The sequence below is a fragment of the Chelonia mydas genome, chromosome 19 (assembly GCF_015237465.2).
Source record: "Chelonia mydas isolate rCheMyd1 chromosome 19, rCheMyd1.pri.v2, whole genome shotgun sequence".
Classification (NCBI taxonomy): domain Eukaryota; kingdom Metazoa; phylum Chordata; order Testudines; family Cheloniidae; genus Chelonia; species Chelonia mydas.
This window is the reverse complement of record NC_051259.2, coordinates 10,384,242-10,405,220: the sequence shown is the minus strand read 5'-3', so window position 1 is coordinate 10,405,220 and position 20,979 is coordinate 10,384,242. Positions and strand designations below refer to the sequence as shown.

Here is a 20,979-nt window from a genome sequence, read left to right as displayed (position 1 = left end):
TTAGCCCATTGCTCTGCTGCGGCTGACACAGTACTTGGAGCTGAATCCCGTAGCCCTGAAAGGCATCTCGGCTATGCTGGGTTTGGCTCGTGGATCAGCCACAGTGTGCAATGAACTAACCAGGCAACCTTGTGCCTGCAGCCGAGATAGCCGAACTTGAGCAGGGATTCTTGGATTTTGATGGTCTTCCACTTGCTGTTACAGTGTGCAGCCCACGGGAGCTTCTGACTTTTCAATCTCTATAGCCCGGGGGGACCCCACCCTTAATCTGTCTTGTCCGTTTTAGACTGCAAACGCGTGGGAGCAGGGCCTCTGTCTCGCTGAGCTAGGACCTGTACAGACACAAGGAGGCCTGTGTTGCGGTCGGCGCTTCTGGGCCCTCCTGGGATACAATGAAGTGAGCTGTAGCTCACGAAAGCTTATGCTCAGATAAGTTGGTTAGTCTCTAAGGTGCCACAAGTACTCCTTTTCTTTAAACAATAAGAGCTGCGAGGCTTGCTTTGGAGAGCCGTGCTCCCTGCAGGCAGGGTGCTGAGATCAAGGGAAGCACCAGCGAATCAGAAGGGAAGGGAGCCCATAGGGCTGGTTTCCCCCCTACCCTTTCCCAGCTGCTGCGTCCCTGGGGTGTTGGTGTGTCACACGCAGCCGAGTGCCACTTGCTTTTGCATTTGATTTGATTGAACAAATATTCCAGGACAGCAGTTACCAAAGGGTTTGCACGCAGCAGGGCGGGTGCTGGCTATGGAACCAGGGGCTTCGCTATGTTTCCTTGCCATGTCAGAGACTAATGCTTAGTCCCTTTGATGCAGATCTTGTGTTGGCAGCCTCTGATCAGAGCTCCCCCCAGGGGGAGAGCCCACCCTCCCTGCGCTTCACAGGAGCATGGCTGGCTGCTTGAAATAGCCCCAACTCTCTCGCCCGCCCCCTCCCTTTCCAGGTGCTCTACCACCTCTTCGAAGAATATGCCAACTTCGAGCAGGTGACCGTTCTTGACATCATCCTGGGCTTCCTCAGCTTCTTCGTGGTGTCCCTGGGCGGCATCTTCGTCGGCGTGATCTATGGAGTCATTGCCGCCTTCACCTCCCGCTTCACCTCCCACATCCGCGTCATTGAGCCCCTCTTCGTCTTCCTCTACAGCTACATGGCGTACCTGTCAGCCGAGCTCTTCCACCTCTCCGGCATCATGGCGTGAGTACGGGCTGGGCGGGACAGTCACGGTCAGCGCGCTGATCTGCTCTCTGCCCGGGCTTAGTTATCTGGGTCGAGCTGCGTTTGGCCTGGCCTGCACTAGAAAACTAGGTCGGCATAACGAAGTCACTCAGGGGTGTGAAAAATCCACGCACCCCCCACCCCCCCACCCCGCCGCCCCGAGCAACAACTGTAAGTCCCTGGGTCAACAGTAGGGTTCTTCCATTGACCAGGCTACCTCCTCTCAGAGAGGTGGGTTATTTACAGTGCTGGGAGAGACCTATGCCGGCGTAGGTAGTGTCTAATACTAGAGCAGTGCAGCTGGGCCACTGGAGTGTTTTAAGTGTAGATGCACCCTAGTGACATAACTAGGGATGTAACAGTGGCCACGCTGGATCAGACCCCTGATCCATCTAAGCCAGCATCCGTTCTCTGATGGCGGCTTCACAGGAGAGTGGAAGAAACCCCGCAGTAGGCAGCTAGGGGATAATCTGCCCTTGGGGAAATCTCCTCCTGACCCCTGTTAGTTAGAGCTTGTGTTAACCTGACACAGCAGGTTATGATCCCTCACAGCGTGCTCTAGGGTTTCCTGCAATAGCTCCAGATAGTCTTGTTCTCTGCAGAAACCTCCAGTCCCTCTTTGAATCAGGCCATGTTCTTGGCCCCAATGATACCTGCTATGCGCTTGCCCCAGTTGAATTACATTGATTCTGCTAGTGCAGGGCCCTAGCATAGACTTGCTGAGCTGGGGGAAGCCTGTGTTATGCCAGTGCAGTGCACCTACATCAGGGGTTTGCACTACAGCAGCGATCCTCAAACTGCGATCGGGACCTCATTTTAATGGGGTTGCCAGGTCTCACTTAGACTTACGGGGGCTCAGGGCTGAAGCTGAGGGATTCAGCCCTGGGCGATGGGGCTCAGGTTACAGACCCCCTGGCTTGGGCTGAAGCCCTTGGGCTTCAGCTTTGACCCCTTCCCCGCCCAGGGCAGTGGGGCTCTGGCTTTGGCTCCCCAACCCGGGCAGTGGAAATCAGGCAGACTTGGGCTTCACTGTCCCCTCCTGGAGTCAGATAGTAATTTTTATTGTCCAAAGGGAATCGCAGTACAATGAAGTTTGAGAGCCCCTGACCTAGAGGAACTGAACTGGAAATAGGGTGAGGGTGGTTAACCATTAGAGCAATTTACGGATCCTCCCTTCCTGGCAATTCTTAATTCAAGATTGGGGATTTCTCTAAGGCCTGCTCTAGTTCAAACAGGAAGTAATTCTGGGAAGTCTCAGACTAGTGACCATCGATTCCAAGGCCGGAAGGGACTGCTACGAACTGTATCACCATGACTAACCGAGTGCGAATTTCCTGTTCGTCGGTCGGGCCTACGGTGGTCACCAGCAAGAGCCAAACCCTGCAGGGATCAGAGGCTTTTTCAGGGTTTTAAATTGCATGGGGACAGGAATTCAAATGTCCACCATGTTAGTTCCAGAAGTGGAAACTGTCCTGGAGAGTGAACTTGAGGACGGACCACTTAATTCCTTCTCAGCAGTAATCTTGTTCTGCACTCAGGTAGCACTGTCACCAGAAGGCCTCCAGGCATGTTAGATGGGGAAACTGAGGCATAAGAGAAGTCTTTCTCAAGCTCACACCAACCAAAGCTAGCAATAGAACCCAGCCTCTTGCTCCAGCGACTCTAGCTCTGTGGCAGGCCTGTAGCAATAGGCGTGGTCAGTTTCGCTGCTCCATTCCTGCCCGTGGGTGGACGCTGAGCCCCTCAGAGTACATCTACACTGCGAACCCGCGGCAGTGAATCTCAGAGCCCAGGTCAATTGACTGGGAATGTAGGGCTAAAAATAGCAGTGTAGACCTTTGGGCTGGGGCTGGAGCCCAGACCCTGACATCCTGCGAGCGGGGAGGGTCTCAGAGCCCAGGCTGCAGCCTGAAAGTCTATGGTGCAGTTTTATAGCCCTGCAGCCCAAGCCTTGTGCCCCGAGAGTCAGCTGACTCGGGCTAGCCGTGGCCGTGCTGTGAGTCTTTTATTGCAGCTTTAGCCCGTACCTTTAGTGATCCTGGAGGACCTGAAGAGTTTGCTTTTACTGCAGGTGGCTTGAGCTCTCGTTGTGTTACACACACTAAGGCTGCTTCTGCAACCTCTCCTGCCCTGCCCTTGGGGCTAGAGAGAGGCCTTGCCGCCTCCTTCCCCTGCCTGTCACTCCTGCTGTGAATGGAGCCGTATCAGCTGCATTGTGGGCCTGGTGAGTCACTGCAGTGCTTTGTTGCCAGAGAGGCCAGCATGCCAGATGCAGCATGCTGGGCACTCTGCTAACAAAGCACCCTGTGCCTCGCAGGGCTGAATTCCAGCACCAGCCTGTGTCCAGTCAAGTTCCTGAGCCGTGCCCTGCCCGGGAACTCCTCTCCTGCTTTCCTTGGTGGCTCCAAGTAGCTGCAGGTGGGTCCCGGACTCCGGCCCCACCTGCACTGGTGTTTGTCCTTCAGGCTGTGCAGCGCTGCCTTTCTCTTATCAGGTCTCTGCTGACTGGCTGAGCTGTGATAAGCCAGAGGAGCCCTAAGGTGCCGCTGAGGCCAGTGCTGCTCCCAGGGCAAGGAGCTGATGGACAATCCTGCTGGGTGCTGGTTTCCATGGGTGTATTAAGTCCTCTCCCCTCCCCCTCCTCCTCCCTGCAGGCTCATCGCCTCTGGCGTGATCATGCGCCCTTACGTGGAGGCGAACATCTCCCACAAGTCCCACACCACCATCAAGTACTTCCTGAAGATGTGGAGCAGCGTCAGTGAGACCCTGATCTTCATCTTCCTGGGGGTCTCCACCGTGGCCGGCAACCACTACTGGAACTGGACCTTCATCATCAGCACGCTGATCTTCTGCCTCATCGCCAGGGTGTTAGGTGAGGCGCCGGGGCCTTGGGGACTGCCCCTTTTGGTGGGGTCGCTCTCACGCAGACTCCCCCGGAGCTGGAGAGCAGCGGTACTGCCATGTGAAGCTGGCTCCTCTCAGAGCCCTAGATAGGGGCTGTTGCTATTCTCGTCCTCGCTAGGTAGAGCACGTTGCTGGGAGGCTGCAGTTGTCTGGTTTCTAGGGAGCATGCAGCACTGCGGAGGGGGGCTGGGAGGAGCCTTTATCGGGGCTTCTGGCAGTGCCAGGCTGCATTCGCGCCCCAGCACTTTGCCTCTGGAGGGCTGGGTTCCAGCCTGCCTCGGGTCACAGGCTGAACCAGGCTAGGGGCCAGACTGGTCCCTAGACGCCACTTTCCCCCTGTTAGGAAGATCCCACCCAGTGCTCTCCCTTGGGTGAACTGAGCACTGGATTGACTCCCCTGGAGCCCAAAGGGGCCTGTGCATATCCACAGAACAGGAGCGCACGTCCCGTCGCCATTCCCTTCTCTGACACTGCCTCTGACCTGGGCTACAGAGCCCCCCTGGGGGAGGCTGCTCAGCCTGCGCGGCCCCTTCCAGCCCTCAGGCAAGGGACAGTTGGGATGTTCCTTTGTAGACACTTGTCCATGGGGAACTGGACTGAGACCTGCCCTGCCCAAGCCCTGAGCAGCCTCCAAGTGGGGTATCTGGCTACTGCCAGCCTGGGCTGGGCTCAGACCCGTGAGAGGTTCTAGCACAGGCTGTACCAGACAATATGCTGCGTCTAGAGGCCGGGGACTAAGATGGTTAGAGCTTGGGGGTTGCAAGCCAAGATTTGGGACGGGGGAGAGGGACCCTCACAGAGCATGGGGGTTCTAGCAGTGTCAGCCTTTTGCTTTCACTGGAGCGCTCTGTGTTTCACCCCTTCCCCCAATGGAAATGGTTTGTGCTGCATGTGGCCGGTTCTGCTGATGGAATAACATGGCTGGTATCTGTCAGGGGCTGACCGGCGGGGCGGGACGTGTGTGTGAATGTGACTCTGCTCGTGTAACCTGGAGGAGGTCTGTCCTGTCCTCCCTGCTTGCTCTCTAGGTGTCCTGGGCCTCACCTGGTTCATCAATAAATTCCGCATTGTAAAACTGACCCCAAAGGACCAGTTCATCATCGCCTACGGTGGCCTGAGAGGGGCCATTGCTTTCTCTCTGGGTTACCTCCTGGATTACGAGCACTTCGGCATGAGAGACATGTTCCTCACAGCCATCATCACGGTCATCTTCTTCACGGTCTTCGTGCAGGTAGGCGGAACCCCCCTTCCTGGCCTTGGTGCATAGCCAGGTACCCTGACAATGTGGTGATGGGTGTCAGTCAGGAATGTTGTTTCCCTGGCGCTTCTGGCTGAGGAGCAGATGTTGGGGTCCATGGCTGCTGTCAAGGATGAGCTGTGGGACAGCCCAGCGACCCACCCTGGCAAGGAACTTTGGACGTTCCTCGCTCTGCTGTTGACTCACTCCATGACTGTGGGCAGATCCCTCCCACTCTCTGCGCCTCCGCTGCCCTGTCTGTAGAATGGGGTAGTGACACTTGTCTGCCTTTGTCCAGCTCTTCGTGATCGCTGGCTGCGAAACGCCACGTGTGCTGAAGATTTGTCCCTTTGTGAGCTTCGTGATTCTCAGCAGCTTTCAAAGGCCGTGATAAGTCCAGAGTGGCTCCAGCCACTGCCTGGCATCACCTCTGTGCTTCGGTGTCTATTATAGGGAAGGGTCCCCCTATAATGTCAGCCTCCTGGGGGCCAACCGCGGGATTCCCATGGCACAAAGGAACGGGAGGGCGGCTTGCACCTCACAGACAGAGGGGTACGACCCAGCTAGAAAATATACGGTCTGATTCTTATCTCCAGTAGTGACAGTCCTAGGCCGTGGAGGAGGTAGGAGGGACCTGGAGTGCCTGGGTCCATGGTGTCATGTAACAGGACTGACTCCAGAGGGCAGGGTTTGCTCCAGGGTAAGGATGGTGCCACCACCAGGGTTGATGCCAGTGCTTCACGCTCTCAGCCGGGTGAGGGCTCTCACGGGGGTATAATCTCCTCCCTAGGGGATGACCATTCGCCCCCTGGTGGACCTGCTGGCTGTGAAGAAGAAGCAAGAGACGAAACGCTCCATCAACGAAGAGATTCACACCCAGGTAATGGCTCTCCCAACCCGGGGTCCCTCCCTGGCGCTGCTTTCCTGCGCTTCTCTGCCTTAGTCCTCTTCTGTTTCTGCTATCCTGCCCCAGAGGCTGTAACCCAGGTCGGCGTGCAGAGCGGGTGTTGCCTGTGAGCTGGTATCCAAAGTAAGGGGGGCAGTTAAAGGATGCTGCCGGGTCCCTGTCGTTTTTTAGTGCACATTCTCTAACCAAGACCTTCCTGTTGTAACGAGTAGCAGAGCAGCCAGTCAGGATAGGCCTGTGCTGCCACCCAGAGGCCGATCCTCCTGGAGCTGTGCCTCAGTTGAGCAAGGTTCAGCATGGCAGCCCACCAGCCCTGGGTTAACTGGGAGGGGTGGGGAGAGAGGTCTGGCCGGTGCACACTCCCGAGGCTGAACACACGCTTTTGCTTTGCGCCCTCTCCAGTTCCTGGATCATCTCTTGACTGGCATCGAGGATATATGTGGTCACTACGGCCACCACCACTGGAAAGACAAGTGAGTGCGGCTCCCATGTGTGCAGGCTTTCCGACGCCAGCAGGCGTGCGGGCGGTGGGGGGAAGCTGGGGAAAGAAGCGAGAGTTTTTTAGATGCGGCCTAGCAAGCTCAGGTCCCCCAGTTCCCGCAATGCCCTGAAAGCCCGCTCCGCCTCATTCCAGGAACCCCTGGTGAGAAGCACAGGGAGGCGCTGCAGCCACACGGAGCTATGCTGTGCCAGAGGCCTGTATTCCCTTGTCCTCTTCCCCGCACCAGCCAGGATGCCCTCTGATTCCACCCAGCCAATTGCAGCCCAGAGCACGTTCCCAAACTGCATGGGAAATTCAGCTTTGGCTCTACCTCCTGGCTGCATGCTCTGTGTAATGGGGTTGCCAGAGAGCATGGGGGACTCGCTACCGAGTGAGGGAAGGATTTGCCAGGCACGGGAGGGTCAGCACTGGCAGCAGGGTGCATCTGTGCCCTTGTTTTCTTCGCCGCGTGACCCAGCAACCCTCTGCTGTGCTCAGTGGATCCGATGCCAACGCTGCAGGAGCTGCGCTGGCCGGTCCTGGGTAGCCCTCTGGCCTTGGTGTCACCTGTAGCTGATGGGCATGTGCAGCTCTTCAGTCTCTGAGGCATACTGGGGCCCTGGGCACGGGGGGAGCGTGTCTGACCCCTGGGCCCAGACTCCTCCGCACCCAGAAGCACCGAACCCTTTTGATCTGCTGGGCTCGCGGGTTCTATAGGAAGACACGAGGATGCTGGACATGACGCTAATCAAATGGGGTGGGGGACTTTAGAGTCACTTCCTGACACATCTCCTTCTCTCTCCCCGTCCCCGCACCCTGGGTAGGCTGAATCGCTTCAACAAGAAGTACATGAAGAAGTGCCTGATCGCGGGCGAGCGGTCCAAGGAGCCACAGCTGATTGCCTTCTACCACAAGATGGAGATGAAACAAGCCATCGAGCTGGTGGAGAGCGGAGGGTTGGGCAAGATCCCCTCTGCCATCTCCACGGTCTCCATGCAGTGAGTACACCCTGCTGTTTGCTTTACAGGGGTAGCTAACTTCTGTCAGTGGCTCCCACTGGCTCTAAATCCCTCCTTCCCGCCGTTCTGCTCAGCCTCCTCTTCCCAGTGCCTCCCCGCTCGGCTGCCGTAAAGCCCAGCTTTGAGGCTCGCTTCCTCCCTTATCTTTGCTGTCTGTCTGTCCAGGAACATCAATCCCAAAGCCCTGCCCGTGAAGCGCATCCTGCCAGCGCTGTCCAAGGACAAAGAGGAGGAGATCCGGAAAATCCTGCGCAACAACCTCCAGAAAACCAGGCAGAGGGTAATGACCCGAATCTAGCCCCAGGCTGCCCCCTTGCGGCTCAGCCCATCCCCTTGGGCAGCTGGGACCCGTGTTGCATTTCCTACCCACCCGTTAGTGTACTCACCTGCCTTGTCCCCGTTGTCTACCTTCGCAATTCCCGGTCCTTTCCTCCCCTTCCCTTGTTAGGCTGTACCGAGGCTGAAGTGGGACCCCGCTGGCCTGAAGAACCACACAGCTGGGCTGGAGGTTGACTTGGTGTGGGGAGGAAAGCTGGCCTTGTGGTTAAGGCCCTGGTTTGGGACGCAGGAGACCTGGGTTCAATTCTCCAGCTCTGCCACCGTCTGTGATGTGGGCCAAGTCATGGCATTTCACTGTGCTTTGGTTCCCCAGCTGTAGAACAGGGAAAATAATCCTGCCCTTGGCTTGTAAGCTCTTGGGGACAGGAACTGTGTTTTGGTGCAGCACAGGGGGACCTGATCTCAGCTGGGGCCTCCAGGTGGGAAGGGTCGGGGGCTTCCAGAGAGAGCCTCTTGGCTGTGGAGTAGGGGGCAAATGTCACCTGTGCTGCCTTGCACAGCCAGAGGGGAGTGGAGGAGGGAAGCTGCTGTAGGAGAGGCATTGCTGAACTCTGATCATGGCTGGGCTATTGTAGCCAGCCAAGAGGGTGAGTGGGGGTCATTCCTTGGGGGCTCCTCGGTGAGCTAGGAGCACCAGTCTCATTGGTTTTTGTGATGAAATCTGTGGACTTTTGCTGCCAGCTCAAGAAACGTGTGGAAATACCATGCTGGGAGTTCCTTGGAAACCTGCCGACAGCCCTGTCCCTGTGCTGGGGAACATGCTCAGCTTCTCACGCGGCAGGATCCAGGGCTCTGCGACCGAGAGTGGGTGCGTTGCATGTTTCCCGTGTTTCTTACCCTGATCCCTTTTGGGTTCCTCCTCAGTTGCGATCATACAACCGGCACACGCTGGTGGCCGACCCTTACGAGGAAGCTTGGAACCAGATGCTGCTGAGGAGGCAAAAGGCTCGGCAGCTGGAGCAGAAGGTGCGCTGGAGAGGCGGGAGCTGACAGCTGGCTGCAGGGGGCGGGGCGGGGGGGCATTTGCACAGAGCGTTTCTCACTCCTGCTGAAGGAGACGTTACAAGCTGGGCCCAAGTGGCAGCCAGTGAAATGTGGCGAACCTCCGTGGCTCTCCTTCCTGACAACGGTGGGGTTTAGGGCATTTAAGTAACCCCGCCAGCTGTTCCTAAGGTGCATCCCTCACCAGAGCAGCTGAGCCGGCCCAGAGCTCCTGTCTGCTGTCTCTGCAGCTGGGGATGGCGCATCTGTTTCCTGTGGATCCACTGGGAGCCTCACTGCTTCTCTTCGCCCCATCCCCAGTGCGGCGCTGCCCCCAGCAAGACCCCTGTCCTGGCCCTTTAGAAATGTGAGCTCACGCCCGCTTTGCCTTCTGATTTCAGATAAACAATTACTTGACAGTCCCAGCACACAAGCTCGACTCTCCCACAATGTCCAGGGCACGCATCGGCTCAGGTATGTGGGGGCTTCTGGAGGGGGAGGGTAAAAGGTGGCTTGGGATGGCACGGGAGACTTGGTGATGGGGTGTTGCTTACAGCAGCTGTTCTGCTGCACTTGTGCTGATAATGACCCCTTCTGCTCCTCACACTTCCCTTTGAAAGGCCAGCTCTGGTCATGATGACGCAGTCCCCTGCAGTTTCCTGTTCCTCTTGCTTCCAGACCAGCCTTGCTCAGTTCCCAGTGTGACAAACTCCCCCTGAAATCTAGCTGAACTCCTGCTGCCCCTCGCTTTAGTCTAGCCACATTAGCAGGACAGCGCAGGGGGAAACTGCCATGCCCACCAGTCCAGGCCCCCCCCCCCAGCTAGTCCTGTGTGTCGTTTCCCCCTCTTCCTCCCCTTCCCCTCCTCCTCCCCCCCCAAAGCATGTCCAACACTTTGAGGAACACTGTATTGGCAAGGTCTGAATGAAACACCCAGGGAATAGAAAAGAAACCCACATTGCCGTTTGGAGTGAGAACGTTAAGTGTAGAGGAAATGGTCAGGAATGCTGACCATTCCCACCCATGGCCACCAGGGGGCAGCCTTTCCAGCTGTCTGGAGCGAGCTGTTCCTGACAAGGTCCAGTAGCTCCTGCATAGGTGACCCACAGCTGTTCAGGGCCCAGTTCCCGGGGTGCTGAGCTCCCACTGACTTCTGTCAGAGTCGGGCCTGCTCAGCACCCTGAAGATGAGGCCCTGAGTCTGCTGCTGAGCCTCCTGCTCGGGAGGGATAGCTCAGTGGTTTGAGCTTTGGCCTGCTAAACCCAGGGTTGTGAGTTCAATCCTTGAGGGGGCCATTTGGGATCTGGGGCAAAAATTGGGGATTTGTCCTGCTTTGAGCAGGGGGTTGGACTAGATGACCTCCTGAGGTCCCTTCCAACCATGGTATTCTATGATTCTATGGAAGGTGTCATGCATGCAGCTCAAACTGGGCCCTGTAGGCAGGGACCATACGCTGTAGATTCCCATACACTGTCCCGAGCCCCAGACAAAGCAAATATTCTTGGGACACTTGAAAAGGTGCATGCAGCTCAAGCCCTGTTTTTACATAGCCGGCATCTGTGCTGAGCTAGCAGTGTCCGCTCTCCTGGGCTTCCTAGCCAGCCGGGTGAGAGGGGCTGCCTTAAAGGGTCCCGTCTCCTCGGCGTTTGGTTTTTTTAAGCCTTGAGTGTTCGCTCTTTAGAAAGTAAACTCTGCCCTCGCTCTGGGCATGAGGTTTGTGACGATTTATTGCCATGTGTAAAACTCATCTCAAAGCGTTTTACAGACCTTGACTGAAGCCTCAGACTTGCCTGTGTGGTCAGTCAGTAGTATCGTGAACTCTTTTTACGTACAAGTTAACCGAGGCTAGGAATGGGCCAAGTGACTTGCCCAGAGTCTCAACAAGCCGAGAATGAACCCAGGAGTCCTGACTCCCATTTCCCCAGCCCTCCACCCCACCCACCAACCACTTGCTCACACTCCCAGCAGTAGGAACAGATCCCAAGAGTCTGTACTCTGAGTCCCCCCCAGCCCCGATTACTAGATCATATTCTCTTCAAGAGCTGGGAATAGAACCCAGGAGTCCTGACTCTCATCCCCCCCTGCCCTAACCACTAGACTTCACTTTCCTCACACTGTTTTTTAATGAGTGGTCTAAGAAAACTCCACCTGGCCCTCTGAGTGAATTGAGGGCAGCTGCGTTTGGTGCTGAGATGGTGACTGTGTTCGCCCCGCTCCCTCTCTCCAGACCCGCTGGCATATGAGCCCAAGTCGGACTCGGGGAACCTACCTGTCATCACGATCGACCCGGCCTCGCCCCAGTCTCCGGAGTCCGTCGACCTGGTGAACGAGGAGCTGAAGGGCCTGAGCCGCCTCCCACCCTCGCCCGAGGAGGACGAGGAAGGGCTCGTGATGCACGTGAAGGAGTCTTCCTCCCCGGGCACTGATGACGTCTTCACCCCAGGGGCCGGCGACAGCCCCAGCAACCAGCGAATGATGCGGTGCCTGAGTGACCCTGGGCCTCAGCCCGAACCCGAGGAGGGCGAGCCGTTCATCCGCAAAGGGCAGTAGCAGTGGGTGCATTGCCAGATCTGGCCTGCAGGGGGAGCTGCTTGCACACACACGGATTTTTATTTCCCATTGGTTCCCCTGGCGCGACTCTGGGTTTGGGAGGGTGGAATGGGGCTGCTGCCCGGGCAGCGCTGCCGAGTGAGCGTTGGCTGTGGCAGGTGAGGAATCCCTTGCCCAAGCGGAGGAGAAGACCCCAGTGACTTTCAGCGAGAAGGGGAGCCCATGCATTCCAGCCTGGTTCTTCAGCTTTCATGCGCTGCCCTGGCCTGCTTTCCCTTGGTAGTGCCGCGATGCTCGCTGAATGCGGGGGAATCCCAAAGGAGCCCTGCTCGATGGGAGCCTGTTTACCAGCAGAGTTGGCTTACCCAGGCGCTTCGCAGCTGTTGGAGAAACCCCGCAAGGGCAGATCTGTGCTGGTTACCCTGCCTCAGATGCAACCCTAATCCTTGCCAACTCAGGGACTGTTGCAACGCGTGTGGCTGTGGGTTACTCCCCGGACGGTCTGCGTGAGGGAAGCAGGACTCTGGGCTTAGCCTCTGCCCAGCTTGGTTACCCGCTGTAAGTTCACGTCCCTGTCCCAGAGCCAGCACAGCAGCCTGCCTTGCCACTGAGGCTGTTGCAACCAGAGGGTGACCCTTAGCAGAGGAGCTGGAAACCCCTTGCTGTCCTGCTCCTGTTCTGCTGCAGGTGCTAACACGCAGCCCATCTCCTTCCAGCAGCCTCAAGGGTGCACGGCTCACCTTCTCCCCCAGCTCAGCAGGGGCCCAGCTTGGCTTAGAACTGCAGTCAGTGCTGTGGCCGCTGTCACCTTGCATTGACTGGTGCTTCCATCTTCCAGGCTGTCGCCGCCCCCCCGCGGCAGCCAGATTTTTAAATGTCTTTGTTCGGGGTTGGGGTGAATGCAGCATTTTAGGTTCTTCAATGGGGGGTGGGTAAAACCCCCATATAGCCAGAGGGGGTCACTGTGGTTCCATGCCCTGAAAGTCTCCTTTCGCTCTGTGTTCTCTCTCTCACTTAAAAGCTATCGCTAGTAATCTACTGCTGGGGAGCTTGAGCCCCAGCCCAACCATCATCCCCTCCAGGGTCAGTCCCTTGTGCTGCGCACACCCTCCCTATTCGGGGCACGGTCACTGTGTGGAATGCCCTGACCCCCACCCCACTTGGTTGGGGACTTTCTGATCTGATGATCTAGGCGTCTCTTTTTACACACTCACACACACACACACCCGTCCCCAGATCTAGAACTGTATAAAAGCAAGGAGCGTTTCTGAACCAAAGATGGTTGGATGGGTTTATTGTACATAGAGAATGCGCTTTTTTTCTTTTTTTTTTTAAAAACGCTGCGGATATTTTCTTACCTGGTGACTTAATGAATCTGGGTTGGGCCTTGGGACGTCCAAGCCACTCCCCCTGCCTGGCTGGGGATGCTTCCTCCGTGGCCTCACACTGCACATTTTTTAATGTAAAGCTTTAATGGCCTCTGACAGGCAGGGAAGTCTGTCCGCCAAAGGGGAAAGTCCAGGGAAACGGGGCCACGGCCTCACAACCGCACAGGCTCCAGGGGTTGGGGTCTGTAGAGTGTTCCCAGGGCTGGTAGTCCTCCTCCCACACTGATGGACTTGTTCATGGGCATCTCTGATTGCTTCCTGGCATGTAGCACAGCTTCCTGCTCCAAATTACCCCCTGGACTGTGCCATCCCCACCCCTGTGCTGCTGGTGGGCCGCTTTCCTCCCATGCTGGGGGGGAGAATCTGGAACTGGCTATTGCGACGCTCCCCCCCCGTCCTGGGAGTCTGGGTCTAGTTTTCCTGGGCTGCAAAGCTTTGCTCCCCTCCTTTGTATTCAGGGAGGGGCTCCTAGGTTGTTAGTGGTCGGAGGTATCCTTGGGGCTGCCCGTCAAGGGGCTGTCGCATAGAACAGCTACTGCTTTGGGGCCGTGTATGTAAAATTGGGGCCAGGGGGAGGCAGGCATGGGGGAGGGGATGAGGGCCCAGGCTGTCCATTCTGGAGCAGGCAGAAAGTCTTCAGTTCTTGAGACCCCGGGGGTGCTGCCCCTCCTGTCGAGGGCACTCCAGGGTGTGCTGCAAGTATGGCTTTAAGGGCACCTGCCACCTAGCGAGCCCTTCTGGTGCCTGTCTGCCTCCAGTAGCACTTAGACAACCCCGTTGGAGCGCTCTGCTCTGTGCCCTGCGCTGTGCCTTTTAGCCACACGGTGTCTGCCTGCGCAAACAGCATCCTCCTAGCCTGTCTGCCTTTAGTAAATGCTCTGTGTGTGTCCAGTGACTTGGTGGGCCTGGCTGGGGCGCATGCCTCAACCCAGCCTGCTCCATCTGTGAATTCATTCCGCCATCCAAAGAGCGAGTCTCCCGCACGCCTGCTCACCCAGTCCGTTCGCAGGGCCGGGGTTAGGGGGCGGGCGGGCGGCGCGGTTTTCCTCTGACGTGCAATATCTGTCTGACGCAGGGGTCTCTGCAGCTCATGGCTTCGGAGCGCCCAGAGGCAGGGAGTCCACAGGAATGTGCCTGTCTCTGGGGGTGTGTGCAGTGCTCTGCCTCCAGAAGGAATAATTAAGCAATGAAAATTCTCTCTTGTATAAAACACCTGTAAAGAAGATCTTTTTTCATGACTATTCTAATAAATTAATGTTAATTTTTAGTGGTTTTCATTGACCTTGGACCCTTCCACCCTCTTCTCTAGAAGCTGCCAGTCAAAGACCTCAAAGCAGCGCTTATAAGTAGCCATCCCACCACCTTGCGGGTAGGTAAGTACTATCCTCCTGCAGATGGGGAAACCGAGTTACCCTGGCTGCACTTTGCCAAATGCTAACATGGTGAGTCAGCAACAGGGCTGGCACTAGGCCCTCCTCACTCCTCTTCTCTGCTCTAGCTACTGCAAACCTTCCCTTTAATAGCTACAACCAGATGGTCTGCCTGGGGGTTGCATCATTTATCTTGCTTCTTCCCTACCTCTGGAATTGGAGCACTACACTGAGCTCCGCCACCAAGGGCTGTTGATGCACCTAAGATGAGCAGTAACCTAGAGCATCCTTGTCATGCTGCAGCCGAGCCTGGCAGTGCAAACCCAAAGCTAGTAGCAGTCTAGGGCACTTCCGCTTGGCATTTGCAGAGCCCACTCGCAGGCTAGTTGCTGCCGCTGTTCCTTGCGGAGCGAGGTCCATAGGGGATAGTCCTGAGACCAGGAGCATTCCCAAAGGATGGAGGAGGCAGGACTCACTTGTAAGGGTCCGGGGACACTGATGTTCATGGCAGGTGCGTGACACAGCAGGACACTGGCCTGGAGGCAGATGGAGGTCCAGCCAGCAGATGGCAGTGCACATTCACGTGTGGTCTCTCTCGGATGCTAGGCGGGCAGACCGATGCTCAGAAAATAGGGGCCGTCTGCACGCTCCCTAAACTGGGTTGAGGAGGACAGATGGAACTATTTTTAGCGCGATCCCTAATTTTCACTGCAGGCAGCCCTGCCACTCCAAAGGATCCAAACAAGCTCTTTGGAGTCTCTCTCCAATCGCCTGGGGCCTGAATTGATCCTGGCTGTAGAAAGCTGGCTACAAAGCATGTGGGGAGTCGGGCAGATGCTGCAGAGGGTTATTACTAGTGATCTAGCAGCCTCAGCTGAGAACATGGCCCCATTGTGCCAGGCGCTGTACTCATCTGGAATCAGACAGCCCCTGCCGCAAGGTGTTTACAGGCACCCAAGACCGAAGATGTCTGGGAGAGGGAGAGAATCGTTATCTTCCCTTTACCGGGGGGGGCAGCTGAGGTGCAGAGAGGTTCAGTAACTTGCCCACACTCACACAGGGAATCTGCAGCAGAGCCAAGAAATGAGCCCAGATCTGTGTCCCAGCCCCGAGCCTCCCTTAGCCATGGCACCATCATCCTGGAGTGTAATATACTCTCTCTTCTCCCCTCCTCCTGGACAGCTCTTCTCCCGGTGTCAGGGGGGAGATAGAGGCAACCCCAGCTTCATGTGGCTATTCTGTCTAGAACTCAAACCCCACTTGGTGCTGGCCAGCAGAGTTTCCTAGGGTGTATCCCCCTCTGCCTGTTGTACCTGTCTCGTTCTGCTGCTGTCAGGTGTGACAATGCCAAACTGGCCTGTGCAAAGAGAGATGAAAGGGACGCGCCCTCCCAGTGCGGCTCAGTTGAGTTGAGGCTCTCAAACGGAAGAGCCAGCGTGTTCATATTGGCCTTCTGCCCCCAGGCAGGGGCTGTCTTTCTGATGACGTGCTCAATCCTGGCTGTCCAGAAATAGAACGTGGGGCTCCTCAGTCCCACTCCAGTGGCCTCTCCCCACGGATCATTTTGACCCTGATTCTGCCCACGTGTGGGCGTGGCCTACAGGGAGTTGTCTGCAGTAGACTCCACTCTAGTGGAGTTACATAAATCAGTCAGCTGCCGTACCAGAGAAAAACAAGGATCAAGGCCTGGCAGCAGGCACTTGTTCTAATGGACCCAGGCCTAGGGTTCTAAGCCTTGTCGTAAAGCATCGTATAGTGCTGGAGGGGTCGGAGCAATGACCTTTTTCTGCTGCAAGTCTCTCTTGGGGTCTGTATCAGTTGAAGAGAGAAGAATGGACGTGTCTCTAGCTCTGTCTCTCAAAGCCTGTTTTAAAATGTTAATCTAAGCTGCTCAGTGCCTCTGTGTGGGGAAACTGAGGCACAGAAGGGCAATGACCAGTTGACCCAGTAAGTCAGTGGGAATGGAGCCCAGGAGGCCGGACTCCCAGTTCTGTGATTAGGCACAAGGCTAGCCAAAGCCTGAAAGGAAAAGAGTGGGTCCAACTGAGCAATCAAGGACCAGAGAGGTGGAGTCAAGGGGCATCCTGCCCTTGTCCTCATGGAGTGCCGGAGCAAGTCCTCGATCCTTCTCCAGGGCTGTGGTGACTGTTCCCCTCACTCTGGCTGTGACAGCTGTGCTCGGGCAGTGGTACGAAGCCAGGTGGGACCCTGCTCTGGGGCCTGAACTATTTCTTCTTTCTCCCCCCGCCCCCCACCCTGCCCTGCCCTGGCAGCCTCCTGGCTGCTCTCCCTTTTGGTTTTGGTTTGGGTCACGGCGCTAGCGCTTTGGTTACTCCACCGGTTTTCCAGGTGTTGCGCCCAGCTCCCTCTTACGAAGGTGCCCTGACTCATATGCCCCCGGGGTGGGGAGCCTTCTGGAATCTGCAAGCAGCCAGGCCTGGCTGTTTGCTGGGAGGCTGTTTGTATCTCATGGGCTTAGCAGGAGGGCTGGGGGGGTCTGGCCAGCACTGGCAAAACAGCTTGCTCGCTCCAGGCCCGGCTGCCCCTTAGCCTGGTCTATCGCTGCAGAGCCTGTGCGATATTCACTACCCTAGCCTCATGCCCCACCCTGGTGCCTGTGTGATCGTGTCTCCCCCGATTTGCACAATGAAGGGGAAGGACAGACTCTCCTTCAGTCCAGTGTTAAACGAGCGGCTGCCAGCTTTCTAAAGAATGAGCAACAACTTGTCCTGGTGCACTGAAGATTCACGAAGGAGGTGCTGGGTCAGAAGCCTGGACAGAACCTGCATGATGGAGGATCCTGGTTCTGGGTCGATCTCTGCACAGCTGTTGTATGGGTCGTACCCACCCCCACAGCTTAATTGCCCAGGACCTTCTGCTCCCCTGGGCGTGGATCTATGGGAACTAGCTCTTCTTAATGAGCGTCAAGCCTGTTCTCTGCCACCCGATACTGGCCCCAGCAGGCACCCCTTGGCTTTGTTTGTATGGAGCATATGTGAAACAGTGGAGGATTCTTGGGCCAATGTCTCTTTAAATAAATGCTGATGCTAATGGGGGTGTAGAGAAGCTGTGGTGGCATGCTGATGCATGTACATAGCAGCCCCCCACCCTGGCTGAAAGGTGCTGTCACTGACTTAGCATTTGTGCACCACTGTAGCCCTATAAGGAAATCAAGTTGCATACGGCTGAAATACATCCACTTCTAGGGGAAACGGGGCACTGTTAACAGCACGCAGCCCAACAATTTAGGATAGGAAGTGAAACAGCTATGCTTAAAGTCTGCTGTCAGATCCTTTGCAAGCAGATGCCTCTGTCGGCATGAGGTTCCCCCAGCACTGGTTTGGAGAGAGAGGGCCCCCCCCCATTTGAAGGGCTATCCCCACTGTGAGTGGGGCTGGTGGTCTCCCATTCAAATAGTAAACCAGCCTGCCCCAGGTTCGCTGATGGCGCCCACGATCTCCCAGCAGGAGCTGGCATAGTTGCAGGCTCAAACAGCTCTCCTCCTAGCAACCCTACAAGCCCTGGGCGAGGCATTCGACACTGAACAGGAGGAGGACGCTGACCTGGTCTGCCTTATTAAAATAATTAGCTCTAATTGCCCAGGTGCTGATGAATGTTGAGCTTCCCTGCTGGAGGTCTCTGGCATGGCTTTAATTGACTCTCCTCTGTGACATGAGCTCACTATGACAGGGGTCAGCAGTCCCTGGGGAGGAGTTGCTGCAGAAAGCTGGCCTGGAAATGGCTGGCCTGTTCATGGGACCCATGATGCATTCTGACGCTGGGTTCCAGGAACCTTCCTTCCACTTCCCTGTGCCTTTTACCCCCTCCTCTGTCCCAGGCTAGGGGCTGTACAAGCACAGAACAAAAAGTCCCTTCCCTGAAGAGCTTACAATCTGTGTAAGACACTTGTGTGTCATAGGCCCTATACTGCTAACTGCCTGGGGAGATTCTCCTTCGGGTCAAGGGGCAGACCCACCTGCTCCAAACATGTGTAGGCTCTGTGAGTTTTTGTGCCAACAGCAGGGTCAGTTTGGGGCAGCCGTGGTGTGCGGCAGAGAGAACGAGGAGTTTCCTGGCTGGCTCTAGGCTCGTTACAATGGCTTTGGAGCAAAGGGCTCGGGCTGTGGGATGGGAAGTTGCCATGGCCAGAGGCCCAGGGCTCTATGGAGGTCAGGGCCTCCCTCCTCTGCACCTGGGGACCTAGATCCCCTGCTTTCCCGCTGGGGAAGCTGGGACACAGAGAAGCAGAGACCTGCACAGCAGGTAGAATACAGGAGCTCCAGCTGTCATGCCCGGGCCAGTCCTGCTGGGCTCCTGGTTCAAGGGTCCCGGGAGAAGGTGGCTAAGGCAGGGGTGAGGTGGCTTATTGCTGGACCAACCCCAGCAGGCTCCATTCAGCCTCTGTTCCCGCCTCCTCTTTGCTTGGGCCCGGCCATTCTAAAGTGAATGCTGGTTTGGGCTACCTCAGCCTTTGGGGGTCCAACCTGAGCTACGCAGGGCCTGATTCTCATTGGTGCTGAGGCCTGTATTCAGGGGGGGCCCAGCCCCTTCCATGGTCTGAGGTGGCTCAAGCAGAGAACCAGGAAATGTGAGACTCCCCGCAGATTTGTGGCCAGGCTTAGAAAATTCCGGGTCTAGTCTCTAAGCAGTCACCGAGCTGGGTTCTGGGGGTGCATTGGCCGCTGGGACAGTGGGCCCTGGGGTGCCCCGGCTTGGCAGCTCAGTGATGCAGGAGGCAGGGATGCTGTGCTAGATGGACTTGGTCTGTTGCAGGGCAGCGGGCACGCTGGGTGGACAGTCCATCACCGTCACTACAAGCCTCTGCCCCGCTGTACGGCTGACCTGCTGCCAGGGGTGAAGGTGAGGGGGATGGTTTGCGCAGCGCAAGCACCTCAGCTCCCCCTCCATGGAAACTCGCTCCAGCCCTGGGAAGAACCACGCCGCGTGGGCACGTGGCCGATGGAAACACACACAAACCCGGGCTGTTTGCTCTGCCAAGGGCAGGCTGAGATTGTTCGTTGGCACTTCTAATCTCCTGCCCTCTTCAACTTTATTTTCTGTCCCTAGCATGTTAAAAGGGCCAGCAGCAGCTTGGCGTGGATCTGATTATTTTTTTCCACCTCCCAGCCAGAAAGCGAGGCCAACGTACAGCGCAGGGCTTGGTGCCCTCAACACCACTGGGTGGGATGATGCTAGCACGGGTATTGATTGCAAGGGATCTCACCCCCCCACACACACACACACACACACCCGGTCAGACCTCAGTGCTCTAGGGGGAACAGCTCTCCTGCTACAGAGGAAAATCTTCCACTGGGGGCCCGTCCTCCCTGTAGCCCTTAGGGGTGGGGTATGTTAACTCTGTATTTACAGGCTAGGCAAAAGAAGCCAGTGGTGGCTGGGGGGAGCTCCTGGCTCGGTGCTTGGGAGGGGTGCGTCTGACTGGTTGAGCCAGCCAGGCAGCCCGCGCTGGGGGGGGAAGAGAGAGGAGCGGGTGACCTGTTGCAATGAAGGGGGCAGAGCAGGGCGGTAAAGCTATAGCATTGCACGCCTAGCTCCCAGCCTGTCCCGTTGCAGAGAGAAGGGTCCCGGCCCTGCGAAGTGCAGCTCTCAAAAGGCTGGCATTGCAAACCTGGTTCTCAGACTCCTGCTCCCTCCCCAGAGATGTGTGGGGCAGGAGCCACCCCATGGAAAGCCTGTTTCCTCCTTCCCTTGGCCCGAGTGTAGCCGGGTCAGGACAGGTCAATAAACTATGCCCATGCTCTGCCCGTCTGCTGCCATTGCCTGAACAGCCACCAGCAGGAGGGTGAAAGGCTGGCGCTGGTGCCAGAGCCCGATGCTTAGCTCTGACCTGGCGTTGGCAGAGCACTGTGGCCAGATCTGAGGGTTGAAAGGGGACCTTGCCAACGGGACGGGGCCCAGCCGGAACGACGTTTCCCCCACACATACACACACGGGACTGAGTGGCTTGTCTAGAATTTTAATTTTAATTGCAAAGAAACTGGTTTGTGGGAGTTTAAAAATTCTTCTGGGGAGTGAGAAACTGAAACTTAATGGCGAACCAAGAGGGTGGCTGAGGGCTCTGATTAGAGATATTAAGGCCAGGCGGGGATCATTAGCTCCTGGTGTCTGACCTCCTGCAGGGCACAGACCATCGCATTTCAGCTAGTTGTCCCTGGGTTTGACTAATGCAGACTTCAATCCACTGCTTATCTCTGCAAACTGAGAAAAAGGGCACGTCAGAAAGTCAGACAGCAGCCCTGCACGGGACAGCGGTCGGTTCTCAATGTCCTTTCTGCTTAACCGCTTTCTCAGTGTTGGCATTAAGTAGCATTTAGACCTTCCACCCAAGCCCAGGGTGCTGCACAGACACCTAGTGAGATGGGGCCTGCCCTCATGAAATTACAGTCTGAATAGACAGAGCAGAGAAAGGATGGGAGGGAAACTGAGGCAGAGGAGGGGCAGTGACTTGCTCAAGATCACACAGCAGGTTAGTGCTGGAGCTGGGAATAGAAACCAGGTCTCGTGGCGCTCCTTTGGCAGCAGGCGGGGTGTGGGAGTGGGGCTTGTAGGGGAGGGGGGCATGATTAGAAAGGC

The 20,979-nt window shown here is 56.7% G+C and overlaps 1 protein-coding gene across 2 annotated transcripts in view; it reads left to right on the top strand.

The window, feature by feature from the left end:
- SLC9A1 (solute carrier family 9 member A1) overlaps positions 1 to 14,282 on the top strand; it is a 58,056-nt gene extending 43,774 nt beyond the window's left edge. The window contains exons 3-12 of one of the 2 annotated variants that reach the window (XM_007064817.4): positions 938 to 1,188; positions 3,864 to 4,081; positions 5,142 to 5,344; positions 6,141 to 6,230; positions 6,660 to 6,730; positions 7,563 to 7,736; positions 7,923 to 8,037; positions 8,961 to 9,062; positions 9,479 to 9,551; positions 11,305 to 14,282. In XM_007064817.4, the coding sequence (XP_007064879.2) occupies positions 938 to 1,188; positions 3,864 to 4,081; positions 5,142 to 5,344; positions 6,141 to 6,230; positions 6,660 to 6,730; positions 7,563 to 7,736; positions 7,923 to 8,037; positions 8,961 to 9,062; positions 9,479 to 9,551; positions 11,305 to 11,627 (1,620 nt within the window). In that variant the 3' untranslated portion in view covers positions 11,628 to 14,282. The remainder of the gene's footprint in view (positions 1 to 937; positions 1,189 to 3,863; positions 4,082 to 5,141; positions 5,345 to 6,140; positions 6,231 to 6,659; positions 6,731 to 7,562; positions 7,737 to 7,922; positions 8,038 to 8,960; positions 9,063 to 9,478; positions 9,552 to 11,304) is intronic. The other variant, XM_037881580.2, reaches the window with a different exon arrangement.
- The last annotated feature ends 6,697 nt before the right edge of the window (positions 14,283 to 20,979 follow it).